At 46.0% G+C, this 18834-nt stretch overlaps 1 protein-coding gene across 1 annotated transcript in view; it reads left to right on the top strand.

Annotated features, from left to right (window-relative positions):
* Window positions 1-694: 694 nt before the first annotated feature.
* Window positions 695-18834, top strand: part of SRBD1 (S1 RNA binding domain 1) — a 266191-nt gene continuing 248051 nt past the window's right edge. The window contains exons 1-4 of the mRNA XM_088477514.1: window positions 695-820; window positions 7626-7699; window positions 8433-8580; window positions 10660-10785. Of these exons, the coding sequence (XP_088333640.1) occupies window positions 7626-7699; window positions 8433-8580; window positions 10660-10785 (348 nt within the window). The 5' untranslated portion in view covers window positions 695-820. The remainder of the gene's footprint in view (window positions 821-7625; window positions 7700-8432; window positions 8581-10659; window positions 10786-18834) is intronic.

The following is an 18834-nucleotide window of genomic DNA, read 5'->3' on the forward strand; positions in this document are numbered from 1 at the left end:
CTTTTCCTTAATTCAGTGATACGTATCCTGAAATTGCCGCTTGACAAATAGCCCCCCCCAGCTTTAGTTCCAATCTACTTCAATAAAGAGCTACAAAGTACCAAACCCTGTGCTATAAATCCTGCTGTAACGCTGCATACACACGTGAAGATTTTCTGTCCAACCATCCAACTAGTTGATTGGTTGGAATGAAAATCTGGTAACGTATGGGAGTAACTGATCATAAGCAATTTGCTCCTAAATACCAGAAAATGGACAAAAACTGTTTGAACAAATTATTTATATCAAACATTTAACAACTTGTCTGATGTCCATTTTCATCTGTTTTCTGGCATTTAGGAGCAAATTGCTGATCATCATTTACTACCATACGTTACCAGATTTCATTCCAACCAAACAACTAGTTGGATGGTTGGACAGAAAATCTTTACGTGTGTATGCACCTTTAGCAACAAAACCAAACAATAACTGCACATTTACTATTATTGCCAGAATTATGTATTATGCATAGTTTTGTTAGTAATACGCAGGTTATAATTGTAAATACAGTCAGCTTAATTTAAAGCTATACTATCGGCTCGGCTGTAGGGTATGTCATATTTTTTCCCTAATACAGTTGGTATAAGCTAAAGCGCCAAACAATTACAAAAGCGTTCAGAAATGATCGGGCTGTAGTTGAGTTTTGGTCCTCAGGGCGGCCCGTAGGCGAACGCAGCTGGAGAAGGCGGGGCGTGGAGAGAGCAGGGAGATAGAAGGAGCCGAGATACAGCGGCAGTGGCTTCCGCCTTCCGTACACTGGACGTGGCTGCCGTACAGTGAGGTCAGGAACACATCAGTCTGGATCCTGGGCTATATGACTGTGTTATATGTGTGTATGCAGTGCTGTGGCTTCAGTGTACCAAGCTCTGACAATAATAGCGCCATGCCTGGGTAGAGGATGCCCAGCTGCTGCCGTATTGTACCTACCACCAACCCCCATCCTCATTCATACCACCATATGTACTACAGTATATTCAATATCAGGAGCCACTAGTATCCTTTGTCCTCCATAAGTTTATATAGACTTCACATGAGCAGCTGTTCCTCTGGGAATTATAAACCTCTATTAAAATATTTGCTGGGTATGTTGAGTATATCTAGGAAGAATGGTCCCATCCTATAGGGTTACACTTAGAGAACGCTGTCCTTTCTCCATTACTGTAGTGTAATATACAAGGCCGGATGCTGTTTTAAAAAAAAAAAATAATAATTATAAGAACTTTGCCACAAGGGCATCCCATATCGCCGTCGTTGGATAATTTCCAAGAACGCTCTGTTGCTGGGCATGGGTGCGCCCACGTACAACACGTTGCGGGCTGCATCTCCCAGTATAACATGAACTGAGGAACTGGTCATAGGGCAGAGATTTAGTTGAACGATTATCGGTGATCTGCGCAGGCGTCTGTCACACTGCGCATGTGTCACGTTTCATCACCATAGTCGTTCACAGTGTGGATTTATTTTCAAAGTGATTGAAAGGCAGGCAACGTATGTGGGTGGCAACGGGGGGTGGGTATGTGCGTGACAAACGCAGATGTGTGGCGACTGGGCTTGTCACAGCCGGCGTCTGCCATCACGTATGCAGAAAAAATTGCTCCAGCATCTCATTTCCTGCAGCCATTCTGTACTTCCATAGGGTTACTCAGAAGGTCCGATTGCTGACTCATCTGCGCCTGATTCTTTGTATGCAGTTGTTATGATTTGCGAAGCCGCCGGTGGGCGTCTCCAGCCGGCAGCTGCATATTTCCACACAGCCGATGCGTACAAATTTGCAGCATTAGCGTCTATCTCTGAATCAGGCCCATATTGCCATGATAAATTTTAAATAGTCCCCTTGATTATGATCATACTGTATAAGACTCGAAGATGTAAAATGTATCTTAGACACAAATTCTAACTAGATTCCCAAGTAATGGGATTTTTTTTTTTTGTATGAGAACACGGCTTAACTGGTATGGCTAATAGAATCATCTGACTCTGTGTAAGAAACACAAGAGCAGTCACAGGTGACGCTGGTTAGAAATGGGTCCAGGGTCTTCTATCTGAATACTTATGGGTACTGTTGGCACCTTCTTCATAGGGTTAAAAGAAATATGAACTCATAAAACTGTACACACCCTTTCTTCTTGTGACGGCAATGTGAGCCCACTAACCACCAAACATGCATTTGCATACCCGCTCCCCACTGCTGATTATCCTTGTTGGAAGCAAGTATATAACCATCTATAGAAGACAAAGTGCTGTATGTGACACCTTTAATAGTGACGGTATGATAATACAGCACAACGGGCAACGTGAACAACCATAATTTGGAAAATCTAGCATGCGCCGACACACGACATTATAATGTCCTCTGGTAAAGCGCTCACATTATAAAATATATATGGGATAGATGTATGGTAACTGTGTACATCCATTTATGAGTGGGTAATGCTGGCCGTACACCTGCATGATTTCGGGCCGATTGCCCGATTTTCGACGAGTCTTACGATGAATCGTGTAGAAATAGTGTATTTTTGGTGTAGGATATGATCCGATGCGCGCTCCCGCAGCTCTTAAAATGGATCGTATGATGAGATGTGCAGCCCATATTATCCATCGTATCGTGTGTAGATCGTACCTTGTATTTTGTGCATGCGATGCATCGCGTGTCCAATCATGTCATTTCAATAAAGTTTCCCTGATGAGCGCGTGAGGCACACCATCGATCGTACGACAGATCGTGTGCAATGAAAAACAACAAATCGCGCCGCCGGGACTGCCAGGGAGCTCTGGGGAATCGTATGTGAATCTGATCTTATGCTGGTAGTGCAGGCGTATGGCCAGCATTAAACAACTACAAAAGAGCTACTTGTCCATATGTTATGCTTATTATATAAACACTAAGGGGTATATTTACTAAACATCGGTATTTCAAAGCTGCCAATTCTTTGCAACTTTGATTGCTGAATTTATAGAGTGTAGTGTTCTGTGCTGTTAGCAACTTATCACTAAGCTCATTAATGTATTGGTGGATGGTGCAATTTATATAAGGCAATAAAAAGTTGTTTTTTTTTGTTTCACCCATGCAGTTCTAGAGATATACTGTAAGTGTTCCCAAATGCCTGAAACTACCCCACGTTGTGGACGACCTGCATCTATCCAAAGACTATTGTGGCACTAGAATTTCTGAAGTCAATGTTATTTCTGGCTGGTGTGCGAGTACAGATAGATAGCGCTCTGTGCTGACTCCCTATCACACCGCATGCAGCAATGTGACAGCAGCAGTTCTTACCTCTGGGAGCGACAGTTCGAAATTGCATGGAGTTCTATGCAGTTTCGATGGGTGTTTTTGGGAGGTAACTGGGGGGTTGCTAACAGATGCGGATATTCTGCGATGTCTGATCGTGTGGCTATAGTGTGTCTTTGTACACACATTGGCAGATTAATGACTCAGTCGGTGGGCGTCTGCATAACGGTGGGTTTCGTTCTGATCAAAATGAAATAGTACACACATGTGACCAATATGAGTGATGTACAAATGAACACACTTTATTTGCAAGTAACAAACAAACAATTAACAAACAACATACAAAGTATACAGTATACTCAACTTTTGTCTTTGTATTCAAATGACACCGGTAAATCATCATCTTCAGCATAAGATGTACTTCATCTTATCTTCTCTCTGGGGAGCCCATCGTTTCCAACGCCCAGGTTATTCAATTTACACTGGCAGCACCCTACTGCAGACTCAGGTCTACCATGAGCTAAAGGGTCCTTTGTGTACCTCTGGTTTATATACCCTAGTCTGGGGTGTTGGCTTTCCGGATATTAAGCCCATATCAGTTACATACAGTGCTAGGTATCAAGCACTCATTGGTCCAGCATAGCATTGACCAAACTTATCTCTCTTGCACATGCTCCGTAAGGACTAAGATATATACTACCAGACAAAGACATACAGTAATGACGTATCCTAGTATGTATGGAGATGAACTGTTTCAAAGCTCCTTTGTGTGTAGAGTCTGGACATCACTGCTAATTACCCATAATGCTTAACATCTCTACACAGCTTACGATGGTCATTCCAATGGAATGTAGCTAACTGATAAGAACATAGAAGCTATGAATGGCTCATTATACTTCTAGTTGCAATAGAAATGACAGGTAGAGCTAGGCCTCAATTTATGTCTTTTTTGACCCCAAAAGGTCATTTGACCATTCTATGGAAAGACTGCAATTGTATTAAGACAATCTCATTTCAAACCTCAAGAGGCCTAGCAAGGGGTATATTTGTTTGTAACTTATATGCCTATGTAGAAATTAACTATTTAACTCACTGATTACAGCGTCTCAATTCTATGCCCATTGGCTGCGGCATTAGCATAATGACGCAGTAGCAGTCACTTCTGCAATTGCTTCCACCTCCTGAATCACCCCCTCAGTTTTCTTATCTCCTTTGCATGCTACAGTGGATGGAGAGTATACTCTGATTCGCACACAGATACGAATGCTAGCGCATTTTAGGAAACTGCGCATGCGCCATTGCGAACATATGCATCTTTACGTATCTCTGGTAGATTTTCAGTTGGATGGATCTAGGTTATCTCTCTGCATCCTGGGCGTGAACTTGGCAGCAACTTGGCATACGTGTGGGAGAGAACTGTCTTGTGGGAGTGTCGTAGGCATGTAGCCAGAGTTGCACTATATTCTGAGTCATGCTTATGCAGAGGGGTGCCTGTTTAAACATAGAATTTGACGGCAGATAAGAACCACTTGGCCCAACTAGTATGCCCCATTTTTAAACATATTGTTACCTGAACCCTTATTGATCCTTACTTCTTCTGAAGGTTATCCTTATGTCTATCCCATGCATGTTTAAATTGCTCTACTGTCTTAGCCTCTACCACCCCTGATGGGAGACTATTCCACTTGTCCACTACCCTTTCTGTGAAGTAATTTTTCCTCAAATTTCCCCTGAACCTACCACCCTCCAGTTTCAGAACATGTCCTCTTGTTCTAATACTTCTCTTTCTTTGAAGAATGTCTCCTTCCTTTTCCTTGTTACAACCCTTTATATATTTGAATGTTTCTATCACGTCCCCCCTTTCCATTCTCTGCTTCAAACTGTACATATTAAGATATTTTAGTCTTCCCTGGTACGTTTTGTGGTGTAGACCTTGCACCATTTTAGTTGCCCCTCTTTGTACAGTCTCTAATGTATTAATATCCGTCTGGAGATATGGCCTCCAGAATTGAACACAGTATTCGAGATGAGGACGTACCAATGACCTATACAGTGGTATTATCACTTCTTTCTTTCTGCTACTGATTCCTCTCCCTATGCAACCAAGCATCTGACTTGCCTTCCTCATTGCTTTGTTACAATGTTTGCTTGCCTTTAAGTCACCTGAAATAGTGACTCCTAGATCCCTTTCCTCTTCAGTAGTTTCCAGTATAGTACCATTAATACTATATTTAGTCTTTGGATTTTTGAGACCCAAGTGCATGATCTTGCATTTTTTTCATTAAACTGTAGTTGTCACGTTCTTGACCATTCCTCTAGTCTACCTAGATCATCAATCATTTGTTTTACCCCTCCTTGTGTGTCTATCCTGTTGCATACCTTTGTGTCATCTTCAAAAATGACACAAAGGTATGCAACAGGGTAGACATACAAGGAGGGGTAAAACAAATGATGGATCATCTAGGTAGACTATACTATCTAGGTAGACTATACTTTCCCTTTAATACCATTTGCAATGTCACACATAAAGATATTAAAAAGCACTGGTCCAAGTACAGATCCCTGAGGTACTCCACTGGTAACATTTCCATATTGAGATTGCACTGGGGTTAACTACAACTCTCTGTTTCCTATCCTGCAGCCATGATCTTATCCATTCAACTATCTTTGTATCAAATCCCACATTTTCCAGTTTTTTTTTAACAGTCTGCGATGTGGAACAGTGTCAAAAGCCTTACTAAAGTCTAGATAAGCTATATCTATGGCCCCCGCTTTATCTATTTCCTTAGTCACCCAGTCAAAAAAGTAAATAACATTTGTTTGACATGATCTCCCCCCAGTTAATCCATGCTGCATCCATGCTGTTTGGGATCCTGCAAATTGCTGGATTTGAGATAATCTACGACTCTTTCTTTTAAGACTGTTTCCATCAATTTCCCTTCTACTGCTGTAAGGCTCACTGGTCGGTAGTTGCTTGCCTCTTCCTTGCTTCCACTTTTGTGCAGTGGGACAACGTTTGATTTTTTCCAGTCCTGTGGAATTACTCCAGTAGCTAGTGACTGGTTGTCATATCTCTTGCACCTAGCATAGGATAGGTGCAAGTGCCGATAATAGTTATGCCAGCTGCCCTTGCAGATGGAGGGCTTGCAGTGGTGCAGTCTCAGATCCGCGCGACTACAAATTGATACTCTCATTAGACTGGCCCGGACTTTCGTCAGCATTTCGTGCAACTCAGAATTAGTCTATAAGTTGGAAATTCAATTAGCCATGGGGTGTGCTGCTGTGCGGATTTTGATCCCAGGGAGAGTGCTGAGAGTTATTCAGTTAGGAGTCCCCGACTAGCCCAGAGGGAGCACTTCACACAGATTTTTGCTCGCAGCCCCTCGGAGGGCTTAGATTCGATGGAATAATTATGGCCCTGGGGTCGGGATTCAGGGCCTGATTCAGACCCGGTCGCAAGCGCTGAGCGCTCGCAACCGGTTGATGGTGACCCACAGGGCATGACGGAGCCAGCTCTGTCGTGCCCATGCGCAAGATCCGGCTCCGGGTCTCGCACCAAAGGGGGCGAGCTGTCGATGTTGAGTGACAGCTCGCCCCCTTTGGTGAGCGGGCCGGGGGGGTGGCTGCCCAAACGGAGGAGTTCCCATGAGAACGCCTGCCGTTTGGGGGCGGCCCCACTGACATCACAAGTGATGTCAGTGGAGAGCATCCAGCTCTGTTAGAGCCAAAAGCTCTCTGGGGCTTGGGGCTTGCGATGAACGAGACCCTACCACAAGGGTCTCGTCGCAAGCCCGATGGTCTTGACCATTGCGACCATCATCATGGCCGCTCGCTATAGCTGTGGGTGGTCACCCACAGCTATGCGAGTGGCCAAGAGGCCGCACCAAAAAAAAAGCCCGGCCCTTATTCAGAGCGAGCGGCTCTGAATCAGGCCCTCAGTCTTTTTGGCGAATGGCACATTGCATCGTGTGAGCACAAGACTCCTTGCCAAGTGTTACAGCTTCTGATTTTTCTGATTTTTTTTTTTTTTTATGACTTTACGTCAGTATCGAAGCTGGATTTACAGCAGCAAATTTTTGTTTTTAGGGGAAAACCAACCTGGATGTGTTTATTAAAAATATCACACCTTTATATCCAGCTGCTAAATCCCCCAAAAATCTGCACTTTTGACAAATGGTAAACTGTTACATTTGCTACTCTGTCCTTACTAAGTACAGTATGCATCTGTCCATATGTGCTAACATACCATATTAACAAAATAATTTTCTATTGGCTTGGAAGCGATTTGTGTTGTATGTTTCCTCTTCCAATATAACAAGCTCAAAGATCATTATCACCTTTGTGGTTTCACTTTTAGATGTCTGAATTACCCAAAAGAGCGAGACGGACCACTGCGGCCCCAAAGCAGGAACTGTCTTTTCTGAGTGGATTGTGAGTAATCTCTGCAAGTTATATTTATTAGGGCAAATTTTATGAGAACTGGCACAGAGAAAATGTGTTGTCGACCAATAAGCTTCTCTTAATTTTGCACCGCTACGTCTGATTGGTCGCTCATTTCATAAATATTCATGATTGTGTACGAAATGTTATTTCTGCTTACATTTAGCATCGTAATAGTTATTTTGTTCTGTAACATGCGCTGCTTAATTTTAGGGGGCGTGGCCAATTTGCATCCACGCCCTAATGGTACTGCATGGGGTTGTCCCTGATCTGCTCTGAAAAGCAAGACCCAGCTAGCATATATTATGTGGCATCTACCTGTGGCTTTAGTTTATGAACGCAAGGCTTGCGAAATGTCTGACAGGTTTTTGTGTGTGTGATATAAGAATTGATGATCTTTGCGTTTGCTGAATAAATGGTCAAAGCTTGGGAGGGTGATAAATTACGTATTATCATGCTGACATTTCTGGGCTATGGAAAGAGAGTGTCCATTTTAAAGATGGCTTAAAGGACCCTTAAACCTAAAATACATTGCCTTATATTAAAGCACTAAAAGCACTATATGCTATCGGCTAAAGTCTGCAGAATGTGGCTAAAAATCACTGACATTACTGACAGGAAGTCTGCAGCGTTTAGGAAAATAACCCCCCACCCAATGACCACAGTGATGAATTGGCCAAAACAGCAAAGTTTTCCTTTTGTACACGTATAATGTTACTACTAGGTCGGATTCAGAAGAAGACTCTAAAGAGGAGGACGAATGGATGCCAGAAAAAAAAGCCCCTACAGTAAAAAGACAACCAAAGGCGGCTAAAGGGCCTGTAAAGAAGCCTGCAGCAAAACCGAGGACTACAGCTGCCCCTAAACGGAAGGTAAGAGATGGGAACTGTGTAATCCCAGGAAAAATCTCATCTATAGGACCCATGTGAATGTGGGAGTAAATCTGTTAAAATGTTGTCTTGTTACCATGCATCTGTCACCTGCACAACGCGGAAGCGGCCATTTTGTTGCTATGAATATGGAGCCTATAAATACCCTAGATGTCAGTGGCATCACAGTAAATGTAGTGCCTTGCCAAGCATCACATCTTCCAGAGTCTGCAAGGCGGCATTGAACCCCCTTCCTTCCGAAATCTTAGTTACTGTGAGGTATGTCCCAGTGGTGCCACGGGTTTATTGTAATTTGAGAGAATGCGTTCTCAGTGATGGCAGTAGTTCCCTATGGGGGGGGGATTAAATTGCTTCTTGGGCGCCCAAAAGTGCTATTCAATTGTTCAGATCGGGCGCCCATTATTTCTGCTCATCCCCTCCTGAGGTGGCGAGCAGAAATGTGCGAATAGTCTGGCTTTTGGTCGTCCAAACTGCCTTTTTGGCAGCGTGCCCAATAGTTTAGACGGGTTTAGCTGCTTAACCCGTCTAAGCCCCGGTGCATTTGGGCGCAACATGTGGAAAAAGTAATGGGTGCCCAAAACAATTTTGCCCCCCGATTTGCTGTCACTTTAGACAGGAGATCGGTGCGAAAAAACTATTGAAATACCTCCTATGAACTAATCACCTATTGGTTGACCTCATAAAATGGTTGTCTTTGTGTGTAGTCTACAGGTGTTTTACGTTTATCTAACTAATATTGAATGTAATTGTGTGTGACAATGTAATAGCAATGATCAATATTATTACCCTGAGACACAATGATCACCTATATATATTGCTGCACACCATGCAAATAGAAGAAACCCCAATGGACTTGATAGGCTTTGGTTTTCTACATAGAGATCACTTAGTCAATTATTAAGTATTGCTAATTGTTATTCACTGCAATGTGTTGACCATGCAATACATTTTAGTACCCATATTGTATATATTGTTTAAACAAATGCAGAGACATACTGGGAGAAATGCGACTAGTTCTATAAAGACCCGAACAGAATAAATATATATAAAGAAAGAAACATCACTTCTCTCTGCATTTGGAGCCAGTTACTTAAAGAATCTTAGAAATTGTAGTGGTGTATTTGTGCCTAGTGCAGGTGGAAGTCTTAGGGGGGAATTCAGCTGATGTGCCACCACAATGTTTGCCACATGAGTTGGCGCCACAGAATCATTGTATCACCGTAATTGTGACAAAATTCACAATGTTGATGGCTCCCCCAATTACATTCCAAATGCACTTTGTGGACATTGCTGAGAATTGAATCCCCCTTTAGTGTTCTGCTATACGTTTCTATTGGTAATGAGCCTATAGCGTGTACCATGTCTGGGCCCACTGTCATATTATCAGGACGTTTTATTGGTTTCAAACCAGTATAACATCGTCTTTTCTTGAATAGGGCGTAGCCATGTCAGATATTAGTGTTCCCACTAGGCTTTTTCAGCGGGGCTAGTCCGATTTGAAGTAGCTGAAATGCGTCCTGCCCTTATGGCGGCGTTCCGCTGAAACGGTCATCCCCACCAGGGGGGAAGGTTCGGTGAAAGCTTGGGGGCAGCCCAGCACCTCCATCAGTGCTGGGCATGCACTCTACAGTGATGAAAAGAGGGCGTCCTTTTCTAGTGATTACGCCACTTTTTTGGGCTTGTACAATAGCAGCAGCCAATCAGCTTGTACAATAGCTTTCATCTTCTAGAATATACCAGATACATGATAGTAAGAATCCACTTCTCCTTTTTAGACGTTTTAGTAAATCTACCCTATTATATCTGTTAGTCGAGGAAGCATAATGTAAAGCCTTCGCTACCTAATGAGACCTGGGATTCCCCACATTTCCTGTGTAACCCAGTGTCGTACACATGGAATCACCTTCCTAGCTTGCCATCTATTACTTATCAATGAAAGATTGTGGTCTGACTGAGCAGTGTTACAGCTGGCATCGATATGTGAGGCTGGCTATCATATTAAGCTGCCAAACATTCTCTGCTCTTGTTTGTCTAATTGTCTTTCTTTATGATTTTCTCTAGCCCGCCTCCAAAACAATCAGCAAAATCTCCAGCGCTGGTCAAGAAGACACTGGACCAACTTCTCAGGACAATGATAGCAATGTCTCTGAGTTTAAGGAGACCACAGGACCCTTAATCAAACAAGAGGTAACATGTCCACATGCATGAATAATAACAATAGGAAAACTATTTAGTTGTATTTCTTTATTGTTATTGTCATAGTTTATTTTTTAATTTCTACTTCAGGATCCATAGGGTATCCACAGGATACCTTGGGGTATAGGTGATGACGTCAGGCATCGGGCACCATAGAGTTACGTTTTCAGCCTCCCAGGATGCACTAGGGTCCCCCTCCTATACCCCGCCCCCGAGCCAAGGCATCGTGCCCGGACGGAGTCGGATGCACCTGTTTAGAGGGGGGCTAGAATTGGCCCCTGAAGCTTTCTACAAGCAGCTGCGGCTGCTCATCTGGATGTACAGCATGGACAGTCAGTACTGATGTCCATGCTGTCTTCCCTACACCCCCGCAGGTACCAGAACGCGGTACTTACCCGGGGATGCTGGTAAGCATCTGGGGTCACAGCTAGCGGTTACCCCAGATGTTTGGGACCATGGCCGGATTCAAGGGGGCAGCAGGTGGTCCAGAGTCCCCAGGCAGGGGGCTCCCTGGGGACTGGCTGCAGCGTGGAGTCACGTTTCGGACCTGCGCTTCCACTACCCCCCTGGGACAGCGGACCGCAGCTGAGCGGTAGCACTGCGGCGTCCCAGGGGTTAATTGCATGCCAGGGGAGCGCGCCTTCCCTGTAACACAGCCGGCACCTCCCCCGCTGCACACAGCCCTCTCCGCTCTGCTGACTGGCCCTGTGGACGCTGAAGATCGGTGGCATCGCGGTCTGGGGCCCCCGGCATACCTCTCCTCCGTTGGTTCAGGTCTGTGTATGCAGCGCTGTGTCCTACTAGGCCCTGTGTCTGCGTAGTTGAGAATCAGCGCTGATAGTGCAGGAATTGATTTCTTTGCATGGTATGTGACTTCTGCTAGCGTCTGCTATCTGTGCTTTCACTTTCTACTGTCAGCCTTTTCACTGTCCCTGTTCTTCTTCTGCTAAAGCCCTTGCGGTGCGGTGCTTGCAGGGTGGTTCTCCTGCTATACTAACAAGTATCAGTGAGAGGGGTCACATACTTACCATCATGTCTGAGAGTGACTTTCCTCTCCAGCTTTTGTGTACTAAGTGTAAGGTACCAATAGCGGAGGGGGAGGGTAACGCGGAGGGGCTATGTCGGCAGTGTTATGTATTGGCGCGGCCAATTACTGTCACGGCTCCGGTACAGGAGCCGCCCTGGGCTTGTTTCGTCAAAGCGCTTACAACCCTCGTGGGCCAGATAGCTCCGCAGCCTACCTTCCCACAGATGGGATTGTCCCAGCAGTCAGTGGTGTCGTCGCCCATGCAGGGTTTCCCGAGACAATTGATGGTACCCCACAGTCTCCCTATTTCCCCTCCCCAGGTCTCTCAGGTTAATTAGCTGACAAGCTCTGTACAGCATTTGTCGGACGTGTTACAAGGGGAGTCTGTGTTGCGGCCTCACAAGCGTCTGGTGGCGTCTCTGTCTGCTCCTTATGAGGATGACGACGGGACGTCTGATGATGGGGAGATTCTGGATCTTTCTGACCCAGAACCTCCCCGTACTAAAGAGTCGGACGCTAAGTCTAAGGTTTATATTCCTGGCCTTATTCGTGCAGTCTGCACTGCTTTAGTTATTGAGGATGATGAGCCTCCGGTGTCAAAATCCAAATAGGCCTTTTTCAAGGATGTTAAGGGTGACTCCACAGTGTTTCGGGTCAATTAGTGGACCACTTAGAGGAGGCGTGGAAACATCCAGACAAACGGTATCAGCCTCAAAGGCGTTTAGCAGTGGCGTATCCGTTTGCAGACAATTATTTTGCTAAGTGGGAATCCCCGCCACAGGTGGATTCACATGTGACACGCCTGGTCCGAAGTGCCACGTGGCCCATGCCCTTCATGTCCTCCTTAAAGAATGCCACGGACCGTAAGGTGGAAATCTGCCTAAAGTCAGTTTAATCCCTTGCGGGAGGGGGGGGGGGGGGGTAGTCAGGCCGGCTATGGCCATTTGTTGGGTAGCCAGAGCTATGGAGCGCTGGGCAGATACTTTAGAGGCGTCTTTTGATTCCGACTGTTCGGCTGAACAGACCGAGTTGATAGGCAATCTCAGGGATTCGGCCACTTACATTAACGAAGCGGCTTTAGATATCAGTACCCTGACCTCACGGATTTCTTCGGCTGCAGCGGCGGCTCGTCGCACCTTATCTTGGAAGGCGGACGCTGATTCCAAAAAGGGCCTGGAAGCCTTGCCTTTTAATGGAGAAGCCCTATTTGGTCCGGATCTGGACAAAATTTGACTGGCGGCAGTCAAATCGGCATGTCTCCCATCTGCTGCAGTTCCTTCCAGTTCTGGTACGTCGTCCTTTCGGCCTTACAGGGCCCAGGGTAGGCCTAAAGCACAGTCCTTTCCCTGACAGGCTGGCCCCAAGAAGTCGGCCAAGCCCCGGAAGCAGGCCTGGAGTACCAGACGTCCGGCCCCTAAGTCTAATGACAAACCTGCGGCCGGCCTGATGGTCTGGGCCTCCCTTTGGGGGATCCCAAAGTGGGAAGCCGCCTGCTACGGTTCGCCCAGTGTTGGTCGGTAACCACGACAGAAAGTTGGATTCAGGAGGTGGTTTGTCACGGGTATGCCCTCTCCTTCCGGCACAGGCCCCCGTCCCGATTCTTCACCACGGGTCTTCCATCAGACCGGAACAAAGCCACGGAACTGCGGAAGGTTTTGCATACTATGCTCCAGGCTGTAGTTATAGTGCCTGTTCCTTTTACCCAGAGGGGCCTTGGTTTCTATTCCAATCTGTTTTTGGTGCAGAAACCCAATGGGTCGTACCGTACGATACTCAACCTCAAAGCACTCAACAAGTCCTTGCGGGTGCCGAGGTTTCGGATGGAGACCCTACGGTCCATCATTATGGCGCTGGAACCGGGGGATTACATGGTGTCGTTGGACATACAGGACGCTTATCTGCATGCCCCTATTCTTTCGCACCATCAACAGTTCCTCAGGTTTGCAATCCGCAACGATCACTTCCAGTTCCGGGCGTTACCTTTTGGCTTGGCGACAGCATCACGTGTGTTCACCAAGGTGATGGCGGTCATGGCGGCTTCCCTGCGGCTGCAGGGAGTCCGCATGTTGCCGTACTTGGACGACCAACTGTTGGTAGCAGGATCTCCGGAGCTCCTTCTACACCATTTGGATCTGACGATTGCAGTACTGAATCGGCACGGCTGGTTGATAAACTGGCAAAAGTCCACCCTGATCCCGTCTCAGAGGATTCTGCACCTCGGAGCCTTGTTGGACTCCAGTCAGCAGAGGATCTTTGTGACGGGGGAAAAGATCTCTGCCTTGCAATTGAGGGTGCGCAGTTGTCTGCAGTGTCGCCATGTGTCTCTTCACTCAGCAATGAGGTTACTGGGCTCCATGGTGTCCGTATTCGACATGGTGGAATATGCCCAGTTTCACTCCAGACCTCTGCAGCAATTGATCCTGTCCAAATGGAATGGACTGCCTCAGAGTCTGAAATCCCAGACGATGGTGCTCACTCTGGAGGTTTGCCTGGCCCTTGCTTGGTGGTTGCAGATGACCACTCTCAACAAGGGTCGTCCGTTTTGGGTGGCAAACTGGGTCCTGTTGAAAACGGACGCCAGTCTTCGGGGCTGGGGAGCGGTCACGGGTCCACACTTGTTCCAGGGCAGATGGACTCAGGCAGAAAATGAGCTTCCAATAAACATTTTGGAACTCCGCTCCGTTTTCATTGCTCTCCAGCAGGCCCATCGGGTTCTCCAGGGTCTTCCCGTGCAGGTCCAATCGGACAACGCCACAACCGTGGCCTACATAAATCGGCAAGGAGGAACCCGAAGTCGGGCAGCACTCGTAGAGGTGTCCCGCATCCTGATCTGGGCGGAGCGCAATCTCCCGGCCATATCAGCGGTATTCATCCCGGGAGTCCTCAACTGGGAGGCCAACTTTCTCAGTCGCCAAGACGTTCATCCGGGGGAATGGTCCCTGCTCCAGGACGTCTTTCAACTTCTGGTGGACAGGTGGGGTCTTCCAGAGATCGACCTCATGGCGTCACGGCACAACAACAAGTTGCCGATGTACGGGTGTCACACAAGAGACGAAAAGGCGTCTCTGGTGGATGCTCTGTCCGTCCAGTGGAAGTTCCGGTTTGCTTATCTCTTTCCTCCGTTTTTCCTTCTTCCACGGGTAATCCGGAAATTCGAACAGGAAGGAGGGACGCTCCTGTTGATAGCTCCCGCATGGCCCAGACCGCACTGGTTCTGAGACCTTCACTGTCTGTGGACAGTCCTCTGCGGTTGCCGCTATGACTGGACCTTCTGTCACAGGGTCATTGTTTTCACCCGGACCTGACTCGGAAACCGTCTTCAGCAAGAATATACCATCGTGTGTGGCATACATTCTTCCAGTGATGTCGACCGAGAGGTTATGCACCTCGGGAGTTCCGTTTGTCTAGAGTGCTAGCCTTCCTACAAGTGGGACTAGACCATGGGCTTCGCCTTGCTTCTTTGAAGGTTAGGGTTTCTGCCCTGTCTGTCTGGTTCCATCGTAGGATTGCTACAATCCCTGATGTGCGCACCTTTTATGCAGGGTGTTCTTGCAAATTCAGCCGCCATTTGTTCCACCGGTGGCGCCTTGGGATTTGGCGGTGGTCCTGAGGGCTCTCCTGAGACCGCCGTTTGAACCACTGGGCTCAGTGGATCTTAAATGGCTAACAGCTAAAACTGTTTTCCTTCTGGCCATTGCTTCGGCCAGACGTGTTTCTGATTTAGGGTCTCTCTCTTGTAGACCCCCTTTCTTGATTTTTCAGGGGAACAGGGCAGTGCTGCGCACTCGTCCGGATTTTCTTCCCAAAGTTGTTTCCCGTTTTCATATCAACGAGGAGATCGTTGTGCCGGCTTTTAACTCACCTGACCTTTCAGTGGATGAGACTACTTTGGATGTTGTGCGGGCCTTAAGGATTTATGTTGACCGCACTTCTTTGTTTAGGAAGTCGGACGCCTTGTTAGTCCTCTATGGCTTCCGTAGAAAGGGTTGGCCTGCTTCAAAGCAAACTTTGGCAGCTTGGATCCGTATGGCAATTTCAGAAGCTTATCTTCATGAAGGCCTGCCGGTTCCATCTTCTGTGAGGGCTCATTCCACTAGGTCTGTGGGTCCTTCGTGGGCAGCTCGACGTGGTGCCTCTGCAGTCCAGATCTGCAAGGCGGCCACATGGTCCTCTGTCCATACCTTTGTGAGGTATTACGCGTTTGACACCTTTGCCTCTCAGGATGCTTCCTTCGGGCGGCAGATTCTCCTTTCAGCACAGGAGCCTCCCCACCCTTGAAAGATACTGCTTTGGGACATCCCCAAGGTATCCTGTGGATACCCTAAGGACCCTGAAGTAGAAAATATGAGATATGGTAAGAACTTACCTTTGTTATCTCTATTTCTATGAAGTCCATAGGGTTCCACAGGACTCCCGCCCTGTCGCACCTGTGCTGCAGATGGGCTTTACTCTGGTCACCGTTTTTTCCGTCTCCCTCTGGTGAGAATGTGATTCTTGTGTGTGTCCAGATCTTTTTTCTCTCTCTTCCTTCTCCTCCTCCGGCCTATGGCTTGGTACGTAACTGAGATGCTTTGGCTCAGGGGCGGGGTATAGGAGGGGGACCCTAGTGCATTCTGGGAGGCTGAAAACTTAACTCTATGGTGACTGATGCCTGACGTCATCACCTATACCCCAAGGTATCCTGTGGAACCCTATGGACTTCGTAGAGATAACAAAGGTAAGTTCTTACCATATCTCATATTTTCAGAAAGACAAATATGTGTACACACGCACATTTATGTATATGTGTGTGTACGTGTGTATGTATATATATATATATATATATATATATAGTCACAAAACTGCCGGCACTCATTCATCTGACCCCGTTGCCTTAGTCCAATGTATCATAGAAAAATCCAAAGCAAAGAAGGCACTCAGGAGGCACGGTTCATAATACTGCCAATGATGGGGACGGGTGCCCACCAGCCTTTTCAGCTGATCAGTTTTTCTCATAGACCCCTGAGGAAGACCGACAGTGATCAGTTGAATAGGCTGTTCTGCATCTGCCCCCTGTCATTGCCTGTATCATGATGATATACTGAGTAATGCCTTCCATTATCTATTGAAACTGTAAGTGCTGGTCGTACACTTAAAGGGCCTCATTTATCAATGAGTGATATTCTTGTTATCACTCATTACTAATCTTGAGCTGTTTTGCAGCGCCTTATGGAGGTATTGATTCCTAATAGTCGCTAGTCGCTATTTAGCGCTGCAAGTCGCTTAAGAAAGAATAGCTTTCCAGTCCAATCGTGTGGTTCCAAAGCACAAAAAGTTATTTATGTAAAGAAAAATTAACACGATGAAAGATTTAACAATTAGAGTAAAAAGCAATAAAATAGTACAAGCCGATGCATATGCATGCGCACTGGTCCCAGTATACAATTATCAATCCAGAAGTCTGTGATCATCAAAGAGGATGTCTGAACACGGGGATCGGGACACAGCCTATATACCTTACAGAGTTCAGAGTTAACAAAGGGACTAGTTGACGAGTTTCCATTGGTTCTTGCTTCTGGATAATCTGGTCATTGGTTGGTTCATACGGTGTCATCAGGGGCATGGCTCAGTCCTCCAACAGTCTCTTTGTGTAGTTTCCCTCTGAACAACTGGTTAAAACTAGCTACAACACTGCACATATGTAATAACATTCTAAGCAATAACTCCCTATCATCCATAACTACGCATGATGCAACTTCTTTGCCGATAGATACGGATGTCTGCAAATAAACAGGAATTTAGTATGATACCAAACATGACATGTCCACTATATTCTAAACCTTAGATCTCACTTAAGTACATTTTACATCATAATTATTAACCAACAAAACCTTTAATAACTCTGGTTATTAACTTATAGTGTGTGGGAACCATTTTATACATATGCGTTCGCATATGTGCGTCTTTATATTGAAATGGGAAGTGTTCGTATGTATGTATGTGAATACGCATGTGAGCGTCTATGTGTACGCATGTGGATACACATACGAGCGTCTCTGTGTATGCTTATAAGTTTGTGTGTGCGTTATGTACATCAGTGTATGTGTGTGTGGTGGATTTCGCATTTGTGCGCATCAGATTGCGCCGACGCAAAGTAGCGTTGTGGTAACCCATCGTCAGACCATAGACGATTAGATCGTCAGATAATAATTGCAAGCGATCATATCCAATTATTTGACTTTGACAGAGGGTACACGCGGTCAGATATTCTTCACGATATTAACGATGGAAAAAGACCGATGCGCGTGCCCGCATGTCAGATAACGATATCTGAAGTCGTCTGTGTTTGCAGTCCAATTTGGGTAACTTCATCATTTAAATACTATCAGAAATCGTTCGTCGTTAATGAGATCGTTGGTAAAATCGTTCATCGTTGATCTCACAAGTCTGGCCGTGTGTATGCACCATTACACAGTACATAAATGAGCACACAAGAAAACAGTTAATAGTAATACAAAAACTAAACAGGACAAGGACAAGGTTTATACACATAGCTTAGCTGCATAACACAAGCAGCAGGGCCTCAGCAACCAAGTGTTAGGTGCCAATTGGGGAGTTAGGAGTAAATGATAATATAAGTAGGGGGAGGGCCCTGCTCGTGAGAGCTTACATTCTAAAGGGGAGGGGCAGACAGACAGACGCAACACAGATGGGGTAGATAGTGAGGAAGGAGCATGGAGCAGTGGGTTAGGATATGTGCTGTGGAATGTGTGTGATTAAGATGACCTGATGTTATGTCAAAATTAAGTCCTTAATTCATCTATCTCTATGTCAGAATATAGGTGGTTGAGAGTGGAGGAACAGGAAAGGCAGGAGAAAGAAGCAGAGGGTTGGAAAGCAGACTGATGAGAGAATATTTTTTGTTAATATATATCCTTTGTATTAGTGTACAATTGTTTTGTTATCCCTGTACTGCGCTGTGGGCACCTTGTGGCACCATTTGGGTTATTGAAAGACGCATTTTGTGCAGAAGC

This window comes from Taudactylus pleione, unplaced genomic scaffold, assembly GCF_031769625.1.
Source record: "Taudactylus pleione unplaced genomic scaffold, aTauple2 ptg000201l, whole genome shotgun sequence".
NCBI classification, from domain to species: domain Eukaryota; kingdom Metazoa; phylum Chordata; class Amphibia; order Anura; family Myobatrachidae; genus Taudactylus; species Taudactylus pleione.